The sequence below is a fragment of the Equus caballus genome, chromosome 15 (genome assembly GCF_041296265.1).
Source record: "Equus caballus isolate H_3958 breed thoroughbred chromosome 15, TB-T2T, whole genome shotgun sequence".
Lineage (NCBI taxonomy): Eukaryota > Metazoa > Chordata > Mammalia > Perissodactyla > Equidae > Equus > Equus caballus.
In genome coordinates this window covers 49,216,364-49,238,876 of record NC_091698.1, presented here as the reverse complement: position 1 = coordinate 49,238,876, position 22,513 = coordinate 49,216,364, and the positions used below count along the sequence as shown (strand labels likewise).

General features: G+C 44.5%; 1 protein-coding gene across 9 annotated transcripts in view; it reads left to right on the top strand.

Annotated features, from left to right (window-relative positions):
- ARHGAP25 (Rho GTPase activating protein 25) overlaps nucleotides 1-22,513 on the top strand; it is an 87,703-nt gene that overhangs the window by 43,866 nt on the left and 21,324 nt on the right. For 5 of the 9 annotated variants that reach the window (XM_005599920.4, XM_070236280.1, XM_070236278.1 and 2 more), the window contains 2 exons: nucleotides 6,012-6,099; nucleotides 11,080-11,196. In XM_005599920.4, coding sequence (XP_005599977.3) covers nucleotides 6,012-6,099; nucleotides 11,080-11,196 — 205 coding nt within the window. The remainder of the gene's footprint in view (nucleotides 1-6,011; nucleotides 6,100-11,079; nucleotides 11,197-22,513) is intronic. The other 4 variants (XM_005599924.4, XM_070236282.1, XM_005599921.4 and 1 more) reach the window with 1 other exon arrangement.

Here is a 22,513-nt window from a genome sequence, read left to right as displayed (position 1 = left end):
TGGTGATGCAGTGACAGCGGGTTAGTAGGTGGACTTCCCACCTGCAGAGTGAGGGAGGTGGCAATGATGCATTGGCCTCACCAGATCAGGGGAAAGGACAGCTCCGTGGGGTTTACTGCCCAGAGGTGTAGAGAGTGAGAGGAACGTTACGTCCAAGCTTGTGTTCTTTTCCCGGTCCTACTGTCTGGCCATGTGACTATTTAATTTTTCCGGACCCCTCTTTGTTCTTTGGTAAAAATGAGAGAATCCTACCTGGCCTGCCTTTGTCACAGGATCAAACAATATGAAGCATGTGTAAAAAGCCATTTTGTGTAAGCATAAACTGATGTCAAAGGGTAAAATAAATTGTTGAAGGTCCCAGCTTCTCTCCCTTACTTCTGGAGGAGGAAACTCAAAGTCCTCTCAGGATTAAATTAGCCTGGGATAATTAGGTAAAGCTTCTTCTAGGATGACAGGCGTGGTTTATTTTTTAGGAAATCTATTAATATAATACGTCAGATCAATAGGTCGAGATCAATAAGGCAAATGAGAAAAACCACACAACTCCTAACTAGATGGCTGAAGAAAGTATTTGATAAAATCCAAAAATACTCATCTCAGATATAAAAAGTTTTTAAAAAAGCTTTTAAGAATAAAATGATAATTTCTTAGAAAAGAAATTTTACTTTATATGTATATGCATGTTTTGATTACAAAAGCTGTATGTACGCATGGTAAGAAATTTGGAAGATGCAGAAAAGCACAAAATAGAAAATAAAAATTATCCCATCAGCAAGACATAGCCACCTAAATCCTCACTTCTTCTAGTTTTTTCTATGTACATTTAGAAACTCATTATTCTAAATGCAAAATTAATATAATCATATTCTTTAAAGAACTAACAGGATATCATGAATATTGTCCCATATGATTAAATATTCTTCTACAATGTAATTCTTAATGGTGGCAAAATAGTCTATTGTATGGACATTCTACAATATATTTAACTAATTTCCTACTGGAAATCAGTTGAAAATTTGGGCTGATGTTTCTATATTATTATTATAAACAAGAATTAAGTGAACATCACTGTAGACTCTCATATATCCACAATTATTTCACTAAATAAAAAAATCTATTCAAAGTAAAGTACTTTTATTATGCTATCATTTAACATTGTTTTGGGATTCCTAGACAGTGCAAATATCTAGAAATGAAGTGAAAGTTACAGACATGAGCTAAATTCCTGGGAAAAGTGAAGGTATATTTCCATACTATGTTTCGTACCACTCGTGATTCCGGGTGGATTAAAGACTAAATGAAAAATCCTGAGTTTGTAAAAATGTCGTTATCTGCATAATCTTTGGGAGGCAGGTATTTTTTAAGCAAACAACAAAGATATCACAAGGGGAAGACTAATTTAATTGCATAAATAAAAATGTCTGTATTTAAAAAAACAGTATAATAAAGCAGGCAAATAATAAACAGGAAAAAAATTGTGTATATGTATATGATAAACAAATATTCTTAATATTTAAACTATTCTTTCAAATCTATAAGAAAAGTTCAAACAGCTCAATAGAAAAATGAGCAAATGACACAAATGGACAATTTGCCAAAGTGTAATGGCCGATAAGTATCTATAAAAAAGCTCAATCTCAGTAATAATTAAAGACATACAATGTAAGCTAGTGAGATACTACTGTTCCCTTATCAAATTAACAAAGACTTTCTGGAAATTTCAGTGTTGGTAAAGACCACGGAACAGGAATTATCATGCACAGCTGGTGGAAATGAAAATCCATACAACCTTTCCGGAGGGTGATATATGCCTTTTAGAAAATACAAACTCTTTGACCCTGTATTTCTAATTCTAGTAATTTAACCTAAATGGATGCTTAAGATTGATGTAGATAATTAAATTTACTTGTACAGGTTTTCACCACACTGTTGTTTATAAGAGAGATGTGAAAACAAATGCCCAGTGGAAGGGGCTAGGTTATATCAGGGAACTTTTATATAGCTATACAATAGAATACAATTCAGCTGTTGATACCCTAAATTAATAGTTTTTGAAATGGAAAGATATCCATAATATTATTGTTTTAAAAAGGGCAGTTTACAACAGAGGATGATGTACATACTAATCCCATTGTTGAGGGAAAATAGTCATGAATCTCTGAGTACTGGAGTTACATGCAATTTTTCATTTCCTCTTTTTTGTTTCCTTTCTAATTTTTATATAGCTAAAATAGAAGTTTAAAAAGAACACACACATCCTATTCCTAAGAACCCCCAAAACAGAAACACCCCAGTAATCTTGGAGCAATCAGATGAAAAAGGCCTTCATGTATGCTGATGATGTGTGTGTAAATTGGTGCAATTTTCTAGAAAGTCATTTAGCCAAATTTCTAAGAGCCAAAAATAGTCATATCCTTACATTCAGTTGTTCTGGTTTTGAGAGGCTATCTAAAAGAAATAACAAGATATGTACAGTGCTATTTGTGATGAGAAACACTGGACCTAATGTACAACAAAGGAAAATGATCAAATAAATTATGGAACCCTGTATTGATGGTCTCTGTGTATGTGCTGTCAAGAAACTTGGGGCTCGGTAGAAGGGAGTCTATGCATTTTTTGCTCTGAGTTCACAGAAAGATCTGCCCAGCTCTGACAACATAATGCTCTGTGAGTCTCTGACCTAGCTTCACAAAACTCGTTCCAAAAGGTTCTTTGCTGGGGAAGTCGTTTAAAACAGAATCTCAGCAAATTGTCCCCAAGTCACTGCTACCATGATGGTTTTAGACAATCCGAGCTTGGTTGCTCCGTCGTCTCATCTCCTGCTTTCTGTGGAGTCACCACAGGCTGTTGTCTGTCGGTGATGTGTTGGCAAAATTTTAATAGATGATTCTCTGGTGGGAGAGTTGATTTGAATGCAGCATTTGCCAGTTTCTGTGGTGTAAATCTTCCCCACGTGGCTGATTCAAGTGACCAACGTGTCATCACTGAATGCAGCATTGAAAAAAGACGCGCAGTAGCACGATGTTACAGTATTTCTAGCACACAGGTAGGTTAGATGAAAATAACCATAGGAACAGAAATACTAGTAAAATATGGTAGATAATTGGGAAGTGCTGATTTCTGAGTATTATCTTTATTTTTAATATAAAATATTTCATTGTACATTTATATGGTTTAACTTTTAATAATGGCTGTGTTTAACCACTGGCTCACCGAGTTGCCTGAAAATGTAACAGTTAGTTCTCGTGAGCCAATATAAGCAGGCCCCGTACGGCTCTCCCCTGCCTCACTCCTGTAGGACTTGTGGCCTCCAGAGCAAACCTCCCCCTCCTTCCATCTTTGTTCAGAGTCTGCTTTAATCAACTTGTGAGTTAGGCGAAAGTGGCCACAGGCGTCTTGGGCCCTTCCCTACCTGGGACACTTCCTCCTTCCCCATCAGTGTTCCCACCCCCACCCCCACCAATGTCTCTTTTCCTCCTTCCCGCTCTTCTTCTCCCTCACTCTCCTCTATTCGTTTAAGATGTTAGGCTCTCATGCTCAAGATGAGGAGACGGCTTGCGATCTGTCATCTCTGCCTTGGTGAGATTAAGTTTACTTCTGATCACTACTTCTTCCAGCAAGTAAGTGCGACTTGTAAGTAAAGCCTTACTTGTAATTCTGGAATCCCACTGACCGAGGTTTGAATCAGCTTTCTTAATTAGCTTTGTGATGTTGGATCAGCTGATTAACCTCTCTGAGCCTTACCTCCTCATCTCCCCAGTGGGGAATATAACAGTCCATCCCTCATAGAGTTCTTATGAAGGTTGGATGTAATAGTATATTCAGGGCATTTAGCACAGATCCTGGCACCTAGTAACTGCTCAATGAGTGGTATTTATATGTTTTGCATTTTATTTTTACTATTTTTGGATGAAATGATTTGGGATATCAAATAATAGTTTAGAGAGGTATTTAGGAGAGGCAGGTACCTGTGAAATCACACTCTCTTTTTCTTCCTACCAGGTGGTACCCGCTCTGGGGTAAAAATAACGTGGCCTTTTCTTCTGGTGCCATAACTCATGCAAAGTAGCCCAGCAGTACAATCTCAGGGCCGTTTTTTTGAGGCCATTGATATTATTTAAAGATGGCGAGGACCATGTAGGTGGAGTTACATTTAAGTGATAAAATCAGAGAAATGTAGAAAAAATGCAGAATTCCCTTTGACAGACGGATATTTTTCTTTTTCTTCTTCCCCCTCCCCCCTCACTTTTCTTCCTCTCTTCCCCTTTCTTCTCCTCCTCCTCTTCCTCTTCTTTCTTATTCTTCTTCCTCCTCCTTTTCTTCTTCTTTTTCTCCTACTCTTCGTCTCACTCAGACGTTTTTATTTCTATTTTTATTTTTATTGTTTGTTTTAGATTGGCACCTGAGCTAACAACTGTTGCCAATCTTCTTTTTTTTCTGCTTTTTCTCCCCAAATCCCCCCAGTACACAGCTGCACATTTTCAGTTGTGGGTCCTTCTAGTTGTGCCATGTGGCACACCGCCTCAGCATGGCCTGATGAGCGCTGCCATATCTGTGCCCAGGATTTGAACTGGTGAAACCCTGGACCGCCGAAGCGGACCGTTGCAAACTTAACCACTCAGTCACAGGGTGGCCCCCATTTTTATTTCTAGACCCTTAAGAAACGTTTATTTTTTTCGGGCTCCTGAGTGATCTGAGAGTTCCTCAAGACTCTTGCCTTTATAGCTTCTCTGCTGCCAATCCTCCTCATCCACGTGGTGTTTTAGAATAACGACACACATGTTTAGTCAGCTCAGAATCAGACGCACTACCTCCAACAGCCAGTGGGATGTAAATTATGAGTAACTAACTCGAGTACAAATTCACCATGTTCGCTTATGCAATCAGTTAGACATTCAAAGTGTTGGTCTTCCCATCTGCAAAGTAGAAGTGGCAGATCTTGCCACACCCTTGATATGGAGCTGTTGAGGGGATCTGGGGAGATGCCGCATGTGACAGTGCGCAGTGAATGGTAAAGCACCGTGCATCCACATGGTGGAAGTGACTTGTTTTTCTGATAACACATTTGTGTATAAGAGGTCACATATCCTCCGGACCCTCACTCCCCGCCAAGGATCCATGATCCTCCTCCCTCCTTCCAGGGCACATTAAGCTGACGGGTCCCCACAACCCCAGCTGTGATGGTGATGAGCGCAGGCTTTGAACCCTCTGAGATGCATTACCATTCAGCCTCTTGCTAGCTCTGTGACATTGAGAAAATGGCGGGGTCTTTCTGAGCCCCAGTTTCCTCACTTGTAAATATGCACAATGGTACTGTGCTTGGAGGGTTGCTGGAAGGACTAAATGAATAATATATTCAAGGTGCTTAGCAAAGGGGCAGATACCTGGAATGTGCTGCTCAGTAGCTCTTGCTATGACTAAGTACCCTATCCCCTTGAATGGCTACCTGTGGTTCAGTCCTCAATGCCCCCTCTGGCAGCCCAGCAGATAGTATGATCCACTCAGTCTCAGCGTTGCCTTCTCAAAGATCAGGTGTCTGATTTGGCCAGGAAGTCATAACCTTGGAAAAGTGGGAAGAGGCAAGTGTTGGCGATGGTACCCTCTCTGGTCACAATGCCCCCTCTGGCAGCCCAGCAGATAGTATGATCCACTCAGTCTCAGCGTTGCCTTCACAAGGATCAGGTGTCTGATTTGGCCAGGAAGTCATATCCTTGGAAAAGTGGGAAGAGGCAAGTGTTGGCGATGGTACCCTCTCTGCTCATTCTCCTGTCGGGACCTTGTCCTTTTCTCTCTAGGCGTCTAGCCTGCTCTCAGATGGCTGCCAGTTTAATTTGGCTGAGGCCTGAATAGTGGAAGAGCCCCATTCAAAACTGAGATGCCAGCTTTCCATGTTCCTCACCACCCATCCCCTGCCCCAGCCCATCATTATTGTGTCTGTCCTCCAACTTCCTTTTAGTTTACAGATGATAAAATTGCTGCTTATATTAAAGGCCTGACTTTTGATCTTTCAGGGTTGCATGTATCTACCAGGAAGTACGATCAAGGAGATCGCCACAAACCCGGAAGAAGCAGGGAAGTTCATCTTTGAAGTCACTCCAGGTAGGTGATGAAAGGTGGGACAGGGGTGCATTACATTTTAATTTAACTTCTGCATCCAAAGCTATATTCAGTGAGTTCGTCAGTCAACTAACCAACCTAGTAAGAATGCATAGTACTTCTGGGTATAGTTAATGAACCTATACTAGCTCCTTAACTGGCATCAAGTGAGCTAAGTGGGTGCACATTCAGGTCAACTCCATAAACATTTCATGAGTGTGTGCTTAGCGTCAGGTATTCCACTAGGCCCTGGGGAATGTTTATCTGGAAAGTGTGCCCTCCCTGCTCACTAAAAGCAGCTCAGTTTTGAAGGTGAGTGGGACATTAAAATTAACACTTAAAATATAAATTGAATCATGTGAGATTGCCGTTTGCGTAGCTTGAAAATGGTTGACGATCAACAGTCGCATATGGTTCAACGTGACCTAACGAGAAATAACAGTTCTAACTTACTGAGCACTTAGCACATGTCGGTTGTTGTAATTCACCACTTGTACGCGTGAGCAGCCCACTGGAGGATGCCTCTTCCCCATCAAGAGTTACCTTCCTGTAATGCATTTGCAGCGAGGGGAGTTTGTATAACTGTGATCGGGTTACTTACTTTCTCCCTGCCTCTGTTTCAGTATCTGTAACATGAGGACAATGATGATGGTAGTGAGCGTTGAATAAAGGAATATATATGACACACTTGGTACAGTGCCTCATGTATAGTTAGCACCATGTCAGGGTTTGATATTTTGGGGATAGCTAGAGGAAATTATAATGTAGAAACCAATCCTAAAACTACCTATGACCATCCATAGAAAACAAAGGAAAACATTTTTAAAGTTCAGCTCTTCCCAGGTGGCCCCCTCATGGGCACTCTTTCGCTTTTCTATGTGAAAGTCTCTCCACCTCTCTTCCCCTGCAGAGGGAGAACTTACTTTTTCATTCTCTCCTCTCTGGGAAAACCTCACCTCTTTCCCACAAGCCTTCTATTCCTAGGATCCTTTCCCCAGCCCAGTTCATAGGATGCAACCATCCGTGGTAACACGTGTCCCAAAGCCTGAATTTTCAGTCTGGGGGAACCCTTTTGAGAGCTCCAGCTGCAAATGCACTGTGGGCTTTGCACCGAAGTCCAGGACCCTCGAAGATTGCTGTGCTGCGGTGGATGAAGGTTTGTCCGCTTACTCTCACTCTTACTTGCAGCATTCTCCTGGCTGCTGGGGGAATTCTTGGACAGAGTCACACACGTACACATGCATGCACACAGCACACATACACCTCATAAGGACAAACAACAATTCTAAAGCAATGGGAAGGTAGGGAACCATTTTCCTAAAGGTGCCATCATTCCCAAGGCTCCGCCCAACCTACAGTGAGACGCCCTTTATGTTATGACGTAGAGAAGTTTTGGTCCCTTTTTTGATCAGCCTCTTGTCCAGGATGATTCTCAGGGGCCGATGCTGGCTTAAGAAATGGCCTTCCTAATCCAGGCCCCCTCTCCGCGATCACCACTGTTAGTGCACAAAGGCCACAGAGAAGACTTTCACTGTAGGTATGCTATGTTTTTCTTTATTTGAGGCAGGCAAAAATTTAGGGCAGGCATCCTCCTCCCGCTTACCTCCAGCAGAATAAATATCTGTTCTCCTCCCACCCTAAGGGAGTCTTCAGAGATGGGGGCGTTAGTCCTTCTGTGGGCTTACGTTGCATTTAATTCTCGTACTGCCTTATGAGAGGTTACAACAAATTTACTGAGTACCTACTATGAGCCGGGCACTATCGTAGGAACTGGGCATTCAGCAAAGAACGAAAGAGGCTGCATGCAGGTTACAGTCTAGTGCGGGGGAGACTGAAAACAAACCAAGGAAATGAGTAACTTATTACAGTTTTTATGTTAGGATAAGTACTATGCAAAAAATCAAAGCAAAGAAAGAGAAAGCGCTGGTTGAGGTGGGGGTGGCTTTGGTTGCTTTGTCATTTTAAATAGAGCAGGCAGAATAGGCATTGTTGAGAAGGTGACCTTTGAGCAAAGATCTGAAGGAGCTGAAGGAGTGAGCTCTGTGCATATCTGGAAGAAGAGTATTCCAGGAAGGGGAACAGCCAGTGCAAGGTCTCTGAGCGTATTTCACATGTTCAGGAAACATCAAGGAGGCCAATGTGGTTACAGTGGAGTGGTGATGGGGGGAAAAGGAGGAGATTTGGTGGGGGAGGGCACAGACTTTACAGGCACTTATAGGCAGTTGAAAAAGGTTTAGTTTTTATGGTAGAAGGGTGGGAAGCTATTGGGAGGTTTTGAGCAAAGAAGTAACATGATCTGACTTCTGTTTTAAAACTTTTGTGAGTTGAGAATAAAAATGAGCAAGGAGGCTACTGCCATAATCCAAGTAAGAGATCGTAACGATGAAGGGGGTGAGAAACAACCAGTCTCTGGACACATTCTGAGGGTACAGAGGACTTCATTTGCTGACGGATTTGAAAGAGAAGTCAAGGTTCTCAACTAGACAATGGGAAAGATGGATTTGCTGAGATTTGTGCATGAAGCAAGTTCTGAGTGGAAGATCAGGGCTTTAGTTTCGGACATATTAAGTAATTACCTCAATGTTAATGATAAGGAAACCAGTGTCCAGGATAATTTAGCTACTGCTGTGATAGAGGTAAGGATAGCATGTTAAGGAATTTAGAATAGGGACTCCTCACTCAATTTAGAGTGGGAGGAGGAGATGTTTGGATCCTTAGAGAAGATGACACTTGAGCTACGTTTTAGAGGATGGATAGGAGTTCCTTAGGCAGAGGAAGAAAAGAAGGGAGTTTCCTTTCTGCCAAGGGAAGCAGCCCAAGAGGTGATGCATATTGAACAGACTGTTGAAATCAGAGAAAGTATGTGCCTGAGGGCAGATTGCTATTCATGGGCTTTGTATTAATGTCAGGCAATTTCCCTCAAAGAGAGCTTGTCCTGGCACCCCAAGGGCCCAAACAGTAACTTTTTTGTAGGGCAACAAAAGATTTTCAAATTCCCTTTGGCTCTGGTTTCTTGAACCTATCTTAATGTCACTGACCCTCACCATGTTTACCCTTTGGGATGACCTGATTTTGAATTCATCTTATCATCAGGTCATCAGCTATTCTGACCAGAAGGGTCAGTCCATGGAAACCCTGGCCATTCAGGACCATCTAGAGAGCTGGACTTTTCTGAGTGGGGTTACCATGATGGAACTAAAGGATTTCTCAGGAATCAGGGTAAACTGAAAAGGCATGTTCTTTTTTTTTTGCTGAGGAAGATTCGCCCTGAGCTAATGTCTATTGCCAATCTTGCTCTTTTTGCTTGAGGAAGATTCACCCTGAGATAACATCTGTGCCAATCTTCCTTTCATTTGGGAGCCACTTTCACAGCATGGGCACTGATAGACAAGTGGTATAGGTTTGCACTCGGGAACTAAACCTGGGCTGCTGATGTGGAGCATGCTGAACTTAACCACTAGGCCACCAGAGCCAGCCCTGAGAAGGCATATTCTTGATAATATAATAGTCTGAAGTGTAGGCATGGTAGAGAATGGTAGATGCCAGATAAATTTTGGCCAAGGTTGGTCAAATTTAAAGCAATATGGGCTACTGGAAACTATTGGGAGAAAGACCAGAGGCCTTGCCTCAAGTTTGGCAGTAACTTACTGGGTATCAATGGGCGGGTCCTTTTGCATCTCTGGGCTTCAGTTCTGTCATCTGTAGAGTGGAAATGCTACCAGAGCCCTATTCTATGTCAAAGAGGTATTGTGCTTCCTGAGTTAGTTCTTTAGTTCTTCCCTGAGCACTTTTTACTTCCCATTTTACTTCTGGAAATACTCAGCTCTCAGGATGTTCCTGAATGGCCAGGGCTTCCATGGACTGGCCGTTCTGGTCAGAAGAACTGATGACCCCATGATAAGATGGATTTAGAATCAGGTCATCCCAAAGCATAAAAGAAGATGAGGCTCGGTGATATTAAGGTAGGTTTAAGGGACCAGAACCAAAGGGAATTGGAAAGTCTTTTCTTGTCCTGCAAGAAAATACAGGTTTGGTCACAACCTGGGTGTTAGAATAGGCTCTTTTTGAGGAAAATGCCCTGACATTGTGAGAAGAATGGGTTGCTGTCTACAAAGGCACTTTGAAATTTAATAGTACCCTGTATTTGAAAGAGATTGCTATTAATTTCTTGTCCTAAGACCCACGCTTGATGCTCTCTCTCTCCCTCTCTTCTCTCTCCCTATTTTTCTCTTTTTTGTCACTTTCTCTCATCCTTTCTCTTGGTCTCCTCTCCCCACCTCTGTCCCCTTGTCATTTTCTCTACCCTTTTGTCCATTTGGTAACACCAACCCAGGAAACACTACATGTGTCTGTCTATAATCTTGGGTTTACAGTGAAAATGGTGAAGATAGTCCTGACAAACTTCATTTGCCCACCAACTATGTATCAAGACCTACCATTTGCAATGCCTTGTGCAGGCAGGAGAGCAGTAAATCCTGAACAGGAAGCGCCATTTTTGTGAGAAAGGCACACGTGCTCATTGTCCCTCCCTCCTGAGCTGTGGTTCCCTTTCCCATCCCCATAGCTGAGCTCAGGGGTAGCTTAGGAAAGTGTCTGTGATTGGCATGATGGACTGAAATCTCAAACTTGTGTTCGCTGATCCTGTCTCCTCTAACACTGACACTGACATCACCCCTGGAACTTCCTCTTCCTTTTTGGTAGGAAATGGCTTCTGTCTTCCGTGGGAGCAGATCTCAGCCCAAGTCATCCCAGTTGTAAACCACCATGGTCAGTGGTTTATCTATAGAATTAGAGCTTTGGCAAAAACAACAGGAGTGCATAGATACTCAGTTCCACTGAGGATAAGTAGATTATGCTTTTGTGTTGTTTGACTGGTTGTTTAATTGAACCAAGGAAACAAATCAGGTTCAGCTTCCCATCTCCTCCCCTTGCTCCAGCCCCTTGCCACTCTAAGACCTTCATTAGTGTTACTTCTTCCTCCAGCCTCATGGGACCAGTGTCGCACGGGACAGGACTCCTATGTCCTCATGGCCAGCTCCCAGGCGGAGATGGAGGAGTGGGTTAAATTCCTTAGGAGAGTCGCTGGCACACCCTCTGGAGGTAAGGACCTCAGCAGGCTTTCCTGGGCAGGTGTCTGTGACATCTCAGGGATGGGGAGGAGGTAGTTCCAGACATGATCTCTCCTTGAACAGTGTTCAAGGGAGACCACCAGAGGACAGCTCTGAGGCCATGCCCATGGCTAAGCCTCTAGCTTCCTTCCCTGAGTCATCTCAAAGAGTCACCTTCAGTTTAGTTGGAAGGACTGAAAGCCCTTTGCACTCATTGGCAAATGTGGGTGATGTTCTGAAGCAGTCCGTTCTCCTCTCTGGGCCGCGGTACTCTCACCTGTAAAATGAATGGGCTGCACCAGCTGACCCTAGTCCCTGGCAGTACTAACATTCTGCAGCAGCATGAGTCGGCCCGGTTATGGGGTTGTGGAACCTGAGAGCGTTGATAGCCAGAGCGATGCCGAAAGCTAAGTTAGGCTGAGCAGCACAGGAAGGCAGAGCTGCCATCCAGAACTGGGTGGTCCGACTGGGGCGAGGTTCAGGAATAGCCTTGCAGGTACTCGGGATGAACACTTTTCTAGGTTCCATGACTCAAGTGTTTGAGCTCTCTGGGGCCTCCGGGGTTGTGTCCAGACTAGAGGAGGGCCGTGCCTGTGAAAAACTGATGTGAAAAAAAAATCTGAAATGAACGAACAGGTGAATCCAGTATGTGTTTTTTCCTTTCATAAAAATATGAAAGAACTGATACGGATGAGTTCTCAAGTGGCCATTTTCCTCCAACTTTTTAGGAACACGCTTATTTGTGTCAACTCCAGGATAACTGTATAATACGGGATTGTTTGTTAACTGTGCTGCCGTTATTTTGGAAATCATTTGGGGGGTTTTACAGCTCAAATATTAAATATTCATTTGATTGCCTAACACTTTCAAGAATTATGAACACCATAGCAATTCTGTGGAAATTTGAAAAAATATAGGAAAATAATGACCTCCAAAAGCAGCGGAGATATTTTTGTTTTCCTTCCAGCTAATGTTTATATATATGTTCCTTTTTTTCTCAGAATGACAAGCATAGAGTATATACAATTTAATACCTATCTTAATTGCTATATAATTTAATTGCTATATGATCTTAATTGGTACATTTCAGGGATTATTTGGTTATAAGAAATAGAAACCGCATGCAATGATGTTAAACAACAAGGAGGGATTTCCTGGGTAGGTACAGTAGCTACCCAAAGAAACCTAGGGCAGAACCACCGAGAGAACTCAAGACATTAAGACCAAGATCTGGACCATCAGCATTGAGCTTGTCCTGTTGGTTTCTCTGCGGCCACGCAGCTTCTCATTCCGCTTTTCTCTGCATGCCTGCCTGTTTTCGTGTAGTTATCAGCCCTCCAGTACTTAGACCTGTCCCAGATACTGCTGTGCCAGCCCCGGCTTTCCTGTATTTCTCCCTCAAGCACCAGCGGAGGCTGAGCTCAACCTCCACCGCCCGATTCCAAACTCCTGAGAATGAGGAGCCACCTGGCTCAGCTGGGCTCAGAAGTCCACCTGCGGCCCCAGGATCTGGGGTGGGGAGGCAGTCCTGTGGTCTGTGACCCTCCTAGTGGGGCTTCAAGAGAAGAAGTGACCTGGATGGAACATCCAAACTCAAGAATGAGTGCCACAGTCCTCCTGAACAGCTGTATCCTGTTACAAAAAGGAGTATCTCGGCTTCATTAACTGTTTCCCAATTCCTAAACACAGTTTTTTACGATGCTAATCAGGCTGAGATGAGGTGTTTATTTATCACAGCTGTATTACATGCCATTCCACCTGGATAATCTTCGCCTTCCCTTCCCTATTGCCCTGGATTAGGAGGTGGTGAGCCACATTGACATGTTGTGTTTCCCCAGTCCAGTGCTTTAGGTTGTCTGCCCTGACAAGGGTCGTGGATATTGCCTTAATTAGGCACCTGCTCTGAGTCAGATGCCGTTGGTGCACTGTGACCAGCATCTGTGCCCCATGTGGTGCTTGGCTCAGCCTCGCCACGGTGAGCTGCTGCACTCAGGCATAGTCCACAAGGGGATTTCTCCCTCACCCCACCTCAAGGCCCCTACCCTGAGAAGCAAGTCAAGCATAAGTCCTGTGGTCAGGGGAAAGTCCAAGTCAGGAGAAAGAAGAGCCCAGCACTATTTATTAACTCAAGGAACAGGTTCGGCTCTGATGTGGCATTTCAGTTGTTTGTAAAAAGCGTCTTATTGAACCAAAATCATAAATCTCGGGATAAGAAGGCATTTTAAGACAGCGATCGGAGAGTCTAGTCTGAGGCCATGGGGCAGGACAGACATCTGTTCTTCCTGTTCGTGAGTCAGGAGACTTTGATTCTGAGGAAGTCAATGATTAGTCCAAGGGGCCCAGCTATCGAGGGGCCGGGCCGGGGCTCCTGCCTCTGTGGGCGGCTCTCTGTCACCGCACCATGATCCCACTTGGAAAGTGCCTCTCATAGAGTCTGCTAGATCGGCAGGGGAGGTCCCCACAAACAGTGTGACATCATTGAGATATGTTGCTGCTGCCTCTTCCCAGCCCTTTGTGAAAGTTTCTATGCTTTTCCCACCCAGAACCTACCTTTTCACTCCTTGCTCTTCCTCAAACACCCTAGGCACATTCCTGCCTCAGGGCCCTTGCACTCACTGTTTCCTCTGCCTGCAACCCTCTTTCCCCTGGGGAGCTGCAAGGCTTGGTCCCTTGCTTTCTGCAGGCCTTTTCTCAAACATCACCTCAGTGAGCCTTCCCCTGATCGTCCCATTTAACGTTGAACTCCTTCCCCACCCAAACCCCCATCCCTCTTTCCTGACTCACTTTTTTCCTTAGCACTTACCTGCTTCTAACATGCTAAGTATTTTACTCATTTGTTCATCGTTGGTCTCGCCTCACTAGAATGAAAGCTTCAAACTACTTGGCAGGAAATTTTTTTCTATTTTGTTCAGTGCTGTATCCCAGCATCTAAACAGTGCCTGACATCGTAGGTGCTCAATAAATATTTATTAAATGATTAGGAGAAGGAATGGCCTCCTCTCCCCATAGAAGTACTATGTTCTGCTCCCTCTAGGCTTTCCTCTTTGTTAAACGATGATCAGCTTATCTGAGAAATTATTTGGTAAATGGGTTGCTCCCTCTAGAATGATCTCCCTCCAAGCACATTAATGGTGAGCTTTGATGAAGCTCTTTATGGTTCATAGACCCCTTAGAGAATCTGACAAAAGCTATGGAAACTCTTCCCAGAAAAATGTTCAGATGAAACTATTTTGCATTCAACTGCAAAATATTTTCAGACCCCTGTAGTCCATCTGTATGCCCCAGATAATGAATCCCAACTTTAAGTTTTAGTAGTCACTCTAGTGACAATTTGGCAAAGCTAAGGCCTCTCTGCCTGCCCTAGTCCCGTTTCTGTCTCCTTTCTCCCTTGATGGGAGAGATGACCCACCTGGTCCCCATGGCACACCCGGCTTCTTCCCCTTGGCTGCTCCTGCCTCGTAGCTGGCTCTGAACATTCCTCTCTCCTTATCTGATTCTGGGACCAATTCCAATGTGTGTGTGTGTGTGTGAATTCTCAGAGATCAGCTGAGTGTCCTACAGTTTAACTCAACTCTGACACTCTCTACCCAGAGACAGCGTCAGATTCTACACCTTGAGGACTCGGTCCTACAAGACTGCCCCCAACCACACACACGCTTCAGAGGCCAGTCTCAAGTCCAGATCATCCATCGCCTGTGCTTCTAACCAACTGCCTAGAGATCGGAGATTCCAACTACCCCCTCCTTGGGTTTGAATAATTTGCTAGAATAATTTGCTCACAGAACTGAAGAAACCAGTTTACTTACTAGATTACTGGTTTATTACAAAAGGATCTAACTCAGGAGGAGCCAGACGGAAAAGATGCATGGGGCAAGGTATGGGGAAAGGGCATGGAGCTGCCATGCCCTCTCCGGGTGCATCGCCCTCCCCGGACTTCCGCATGCTCGCCAACCCTGAAGCTCTCTGAACCCCGTCCTTTTGGGTTTCTATGGAGGCTCATCATGCAGATGATTGATTAAATCATTGGCCAGTGGTGATTGAACTCAGTTGCCAGCCCCTCTTGCCTCGCTGGAGGTTGGTGGGGGGGCGGGGGGACACTGAAAGTTCCAACCCTCTAATCACGTTTGGGTCCACTGGTACCCAGCCCCCATCCTTAGGTGCTTTCCAAAAGTCACCTCTTTAACATAACAAAAGATACCTTTATCCCTCTCATCACAGGAAATTCCAAGAGTTTTAGGAGCTCCTTGCCAGGAAATGGGTGGAAGACCAAATATATATTTCTTGTTGTAAATCACAGTATCACACCTTGGAGAGCCGTACCTTGGTACATCTCACTGTTCCAGCCTTTTCCTTCCTAGCCAGCCAGTTTTTTTTTTTTTCTACTACCCTCTCCTAAGGGCGGGGCTGGAAAGGTTAGATTAACTTCTTCCCAGAAGGTCTGGATGCAATCCCAGGTTTTCCCAATTTAAGTGGGAGAAAGGGAAGAGAGGTGATCACGTCTCAACTTCTGGTGACTTGTTCCCAGGCTCACAGCTGCCCATTTTCTCCAAACCACCCTTCTTTTTAGTAAGAGGGCTCTGCCTTCCCTGGAGCACCACATTGAAACCTGGTCTCTTTTGCATGCGTAGGGAGCAGACAGTCCACATTGCAAATTGTTATTCAGTCAGGCCCTGCCTTGCTTTCTTCTCCTGGAGGCTGGCCATCTGAAGTTTTTCTCAGGCCATAGGCACTCCACTACATTGTGCATAGCTCTGCTTGGCCCAACCAGAGTGTGAGGTCCTGGGGCAGGTCCCGTGTTTTAAGCACCTTTGTGTGTTTGCCAACACTAGGCATAGAGTATATAAATATTGAATTGTTATATGCCTTGGGTTTCTTTTCTTCCTCTCATTTCTTAAGTTCTCTGCATCCTTCGGAGCATGATTTCACAATCCACAGCACGGGTTAGCCTGTGGGAGTGTGCTGTCTCTGTGATTCATTGTTGTTCCATGTGTGCTGGCTCTTTCTCTCTAGCTAAACTAGACATTAAGAGGATTGATTTTTACTTATTTCCACTAATTCCCTCATCCTTCCTTCCCCCAGATCCTAACACCAGACAGATACTTATTTATTCATTTACCCAATAAATATTTCTTGAGCATGTGCCAAGCACTGTGCTAGGACTGAGGGTACAATAGTGAGAAAGGAGACAGAGAAGAGAAAAAAAACAACAAAGTCCTTTCTCTCAAGGAGCTCACAGCCTAGTAGAAGACACAAAAATTAATTTAAAAAATCTCAAGGAGAACCATAAAATTACAACTGTGAAAAGTACCATGATGAAAAAAACACATGATGCCATGTGAGAAAAACAAATCTTTGTCAAGAAATTCAGGGAAGACTTCCCTGAATTAATGATGATTAAGCTTATATCGGAAGGGGCAGTAGAATCGAACTAGGCAGAGAGGGAAAAGAGGAACAGTGTCTCAGTCAGAGGAGTAGCATGTGCACAGATCCTGCGACAGAAAGGAGAAGAGGCTCTGCAGTGAGAGGAAGGTGACAACAGTGGAGTCAGCCTTGTTAAAGATGGCAGTCTTCATGCTAAGGTGGCTTGAACGAGGGTGGTGGTGGTGGAGGTAGAAAGAGGTGAACAGGATTGCCCAACATTTTGGAGGTAACAATGCCAGGACGTGGGAGGGAATTTGATATGGAAGGAGAATGTGGTGTCAAAGATGAGTCCTTGATTCCTGGCCTGTGAATGAATGGAGGGATGGACACTTTGTTGGCAGCATCACATTGCCCAGAGTCCTTCCTGGCAATCTTTCCCTGCTCCTGACTATCCTCTCGTGATGCTGAGTCCATTTCAAGTCTCCTGGGTATGTCCGCTAGGGTTGCCGCACTATTTGCTAAATCTCAACGGGAGAGGGAAATCATCTCAGTTTACCCAACAACTCCAAGATCATTCTCTCTGAAGGCTTCACTGAGCCACGTGCAACTCTGAAAGCATTTCCAGGGGATGGTGGGCTGGCCTCATCAGCGCTAAGTGAAGTCCTGTGTTCTTGCCAGAGGCTTTGATGTATGGAGCAATGCTGGTAAGGGCTTGTGTGTGGGATTTTTTTTTTTTTTTTTTAATCCACCTCCATGGTATCCTTTGAATGGCAGTTGACAATTAGCCGCTAAGTAAAAGGAGGCACTTATTTTTATTGCGGGCCCTGACAGCTTTATGTTCACTCTTTGAAAGCCAAGAGTCATGTGTATAAAGGTGAACTGGGAGGGGAAGTGGTGTGGGAAGGAGGAAGGGAGGGCTGGGGCAGGTGCCGACAGATCCCATGGTTTCTGTGCCGGAGTCGGAACCTGAGCAGTATTTACAAACATGTGCTGATCTGGAAGCGAGAGAGGATGGTTCTTCCAGCTTGGGGAGGAGGAAAGGCCTGAGGCTGGCCCAGCAGAGGCTGAGATTCCGTGGGCCCCGCCATGCCTCGTATTCCCAGGATGCCGCAGTGGGAGCTGGGCTGTGGCTTTCCTGCCCTGGCACTGCTCTTTTGCTGGAATTTCAGGAGGAAAACCCCCAAGCTCCAAAAGAAAGGTATTTCTTCCTTAATTTGTGATTCAATTCTTCCACTAAAAGACACTTTACCCAGCTCTTCTCCCCTCTCCTGTCAGGGATGGGGACATTCCTGGAAACCAGCCCCTGGGAAGCAGGTACCAGTGCTTGGCTGATGGGGCCAATGGGAAGGAGGGAGCAGAAGGGTAGGGCGAACCCTTCTGGTGACCTGGGCTGGACTGGAGATGTGGTAGGGAGGGACTAGGGGCTGTTAATCTGAACCCAGGAGTGTTTGAGTGATGATAAAGGAGGGAAGAGGATAGAAAGGAGGTAACAGCTAATCTATCCATTGTCACTTCTCCAAACCAACCCGGTGTCCTGGAGTTTTCTAGCAAATTTGGAGAGGGGACTTGAGAAGCAAAGGGTGGTAGATGGCCTGTGAGCAGAGACCGCTTACCCTCTCCCCTTAAGACTTGATGATGTCTGAAATTTTGCCTAGATAATTTTATTCCACTGACTTTAAACAAAAGAGATTAAAGCACTGAATTTAGAATCATGGGCAAATATGACCTTGGAAAAATTCCTAATCTGAGTCTCAGTTTTCTCATCTGTAAAATGGAACAATAATATCAACTTTGTAGGGTTTCTTATGAGGATTAAACGAGAGCACGTGTGAAAGCTTCTAGGGCAGTTCCGTCATAAAATTGATTAAATTTATAAATAATTATAATATTACATAGTATAATTAATTAATTAAGATTTGTGCCTGTTAATATGGAAAAGCGTCTGCTAATGGTGGCTGGTACAAAGTGATGGGCAGTTCTGAGTGAATGAGTGGCTGGGGAGGGTAGAAAGAGCAGTAAGGCACTGGTTCCCTGAAGGAGGGGGTGCACCGAGGAGGGCATGGCACAGCGGGGGAGCCTGGGTTTTGCCCTTTAGTGTTGTTGGGTGGACAATGGTCTTTGAGTACATCCCACCTACTCTCTGCTCTCCTCCTCCTTCCTTGGCCCCTTCCCTAGTTTTCTTGGGATTTCTCGGTTCACCTATATCCCCGTAACTAGGCTATTTCATGTCCACCGAGGATCAATGGGTGGTGATCAGGACCCAGAAGTCAGAGGTAGGTATAACTCAGGATTGGGTCTCTGGAGTTCCAGGGATGTTTTAGATTCTAAACTCCTCATATGTGATTTGAGATGAAGAGTGGCAAAGCCTGACCTAGACAAACTAAAGAAAACCAGGATGTTCTTTCTTTCATGTGAGAGGGGACTCTGTTGGTCCTCATATCTCTAGAGCATGCAGTGGTGATTTCTTGTTGGAGGAAATAGCTTTGACTGATTTCTAGGCTGGAGATGTAAAGTTCGGAGTCTTCATCATGTGGGTGACGTTTGATGCCACGAAATTATGAAGTTCATGCGGATGAGCAAAGGAAGGCCAGGGACACTCCAAAATTTAGAGAATGGGGAAAAAAGAGGAATCGTCAGAGGAGGCTGAGAAGGAATGGCCCATGAGCTAAATGGAGAACTAAGAGAGAGTACTGAAAGCCATCTGAAAAAATGTCTCAAGAAGGAGGGTGTGATTTGCTGTGTCACATGTTGCTGACAGAGCAGTTAAGAAGGCTGAGAATTTGACCCCTGGAGTTTAAAAATGTAAAGGCCATTGATCTCCTTGACAAGTGCAAGTTTGGAGAAGTGCTGATCAGAGTGCATTCGAGAGAGAAGGGGCGAGACAGGGAGGAAGGGGAAACAGCAAGTAGTCACAGCCCTTTGAGGATTGGTCCAACATGTGCCAGGCTCTGTGCCAGGAAATAAAAATAGATGGTGAGCCAGACAGGCTGTCTGCCTTTGAGGAGCCCACAGTCCAGTGGACGAGAGAGATGTTTAAATAAATCATCATAAAACTACAGGAGAAGTGATAGAATAGAGGTGTATCTGGGGAGCTCTGTGAGCGCTGAGGAGGGAGTGGCCAGTTGCCTCTGAGAAGACATCTGAACTCATGCTTGCCAGAAGATCAAGTTTCCAGGTGGGGAGAAGGAGGAAGGGCATTGGCTCCAGAGTTTTCAAGAGCAAAGACCATTTTTCATTTTTTCTATCATAATCTCCAGCTCCTAAAGAGGCTGGCCCACAGCAGATGCTCAGTCAATGTTTGCTGAACGATTTTGTGAATTCTAGTGGAAAGAATTTGTAAGAAACAGAGTTGCAAAGAAAATTACAATAATTTTGACAATGGCAGTGTGGATAGAGGAGAGAGATGGCTTAAGGCATATTTAGAATGTACTGAACTGTTTGGAGGGAAACAGGGGTGTTGCAGATAGTTCTTTTGCTAATTGGGTTAGCTGAGTGCAGGTAACTTGTGTTAATGGATTTGTATTCTCAGTGCCTGGTGCTTGGTTGATGGAATGCTATTGCCTGCAAGCAAGGCTACAGGAGAAGCAGTGATTTGGGAGTGTTGAGGCGAGATGAAAGTGAGACTGGAGGACACTCTGAGAGAACTGCCATTCAGTGTTGCACTTATGGGAAGAGAGGGGGCAGGGGAAGAGAGAAGTGGAAATGGAGACGATAGAGATATATAGAGAGACCTAGACTAGGTATGCAGATTTGTAAGTTATCAGTTTGTAGATAATATCCAAATGTATGGAATCATATGACCTTTCCCAAGGAGAATGTTTAGAGTGAGAAGACATCTGAGTTGGAATGACAGACATGACACACTAAAGGAACAGATGGAGGAAGGGGACGGCAAAGGAGCCAGCAGGGAAATGGGAATAGAATGAAAGTGGATGGTTTTTTAGCCATGTAGGGAGAAAGTCTTGAGGAGAAAGGAGAATCAACACCATCAGAGTCTTCAGAGAAGACCAGTAGAATGTGGAATGAACACAGGCCAGATTTGGCCGTTAGGAAGGCACTAGAAATCTTAGTGAGCAGGTTGGATGGACAGTTGCAGGCAGATGAACCAGAGAGAGATGGGTTGAGAGGTTGAGAAGTGAATAATAAGGGAAGAAGTAGAAGCTGTGAGGGTGGACAACTTCCCAGAAGTAGACGTGTGTTTCTATGAGTGTATTGGTAAAGAGAAGAAAGGCAAGTATCGGTCATTTGCATGAGAGCTGGGATGCGAGATTATTCTCTAATAAATTGTAAAGACTTAGACTCATGTGGGCTCTTTCAATTGAAAGAGAAAAATTTAAGATACCAAAGAGAAGGAGTGAAGTCCTGGAAAAGATGGAAGGGGTGGAACCAACATTCAAGATGGCAGAATCTCAGAGGAAACCTCTGAGAGAGGACGGGCAGAGAGACAGAGGAGGAAAGATACAAAAGGCAGGGACTGGAGATGAAGGAGTTCACTTATGATGTCTTCCATTTGGGGAGATAAGGGAAAGAGGAGACAAGGTCACTTGCTCAGAGGAGAGGGAATGGGTCCTGACCTCAAGAGGCATCGTGAAGATTTGGAACCAAGGTCTTACAGAGATTGGAAATAGAAATTCCCGTGATGTGGTATGCTGTGTTCCCTGGAAGCTCTCAGTGGCCATATGAAGGCATGGAGAGGGCATCGGGAATCGGCAGGTTGGAGACGCTGGAGGGAAAAGGAGTGTTGGGAAATGAGTCTACTGGTGAGAGTGACATTGAAATGACTGACTGTGGGGTGTGGAGGGATAGAGGATGAACACAGGACAAGTCTGATAGACTTTGATGAGGAGAAAAGTTAGAGGACTGGCTACACAAAGGGGTGTGAGAAGGAGCTTGATTCCAGATCACCTGCAAAGTGGAGCATCGGCCTCAGGACCTCAGACATGGAGCTCACATTTGACAGCTCTGACACCTCTGTGCACATCTTTCCATAGTCTTTGGGATATCTTTCCCTATCCGAGTCCACTGGGCCCCTTGAGCCCAAGTTTCGACTGCTTTGAAACACACTTGCTTCTCCCTTTGAGGTGCCCCTACCTGGACCCCTCAAAGGGATTTACAAATGCCATGTGGTCTGTGTTTTAAGTCAGATGGTTTCAATCATTTTCTTCCAATTTGGTGAAAATGTCTATCCGGCTCTTTTCACAGACAAAGAGGAACCTAATTCTACATAGTTATTGATAATCTCTAATTGTTTTTATTTTACATGTGGTCATTTCATTTTCATAACTCAATGGTACGTTAATTGAAAACAAGAATGTCTCACATGCCCTTGCTTGCATAGCCCATTCCACGTGGCCTGCTGCTGGCATATGGCAGGGCACTCAATAATTCTTAGCATGTAGCTGAACTTGTTTACTGAGGAGATCCTTACTAGTGTTTAAAGAAATGTCAAAATTACCATTAATCATGGAGAGAATTTGCTTAAAGATGAAATGATTCATTAAGTAATTCAGTAGATCTGATTGACTGTCTTCCTTGTGCCAGGCCCCATGCTAAATACTGGGGATGAGAAAAGACCCTGCCCATTTTCCCAGCATCAGGGAACTTATAGTTGTGCAGAGGACACAGGTACATACAGATAATTGCAGCCCACTGTGGAAAGGCCTTGGGTTATTCAAGAAGGGATATGAGTACACAGAGTAAAGATGGCGTGTCTCAGGCTGGGGTCAGGAAAGGCTTGGGCAGAGTTGATGATATTTGAGTTGGGCCAAGAAAGACAAGTAGAATTCCGGCAGACAGGGAAGGGAGAGATGAACAGACTGGGCAAGAAGAAGAGACTGTCCAAGGGTGTGAGGACTGGAGGGTGCTGTGGGCTTTGGAAACATCAGGCTGAGGTGCCTTTGGGAGCGTGACAAGAAGTCAGGCCAGAAAGGCAGGTGGGGCCAGGCCCA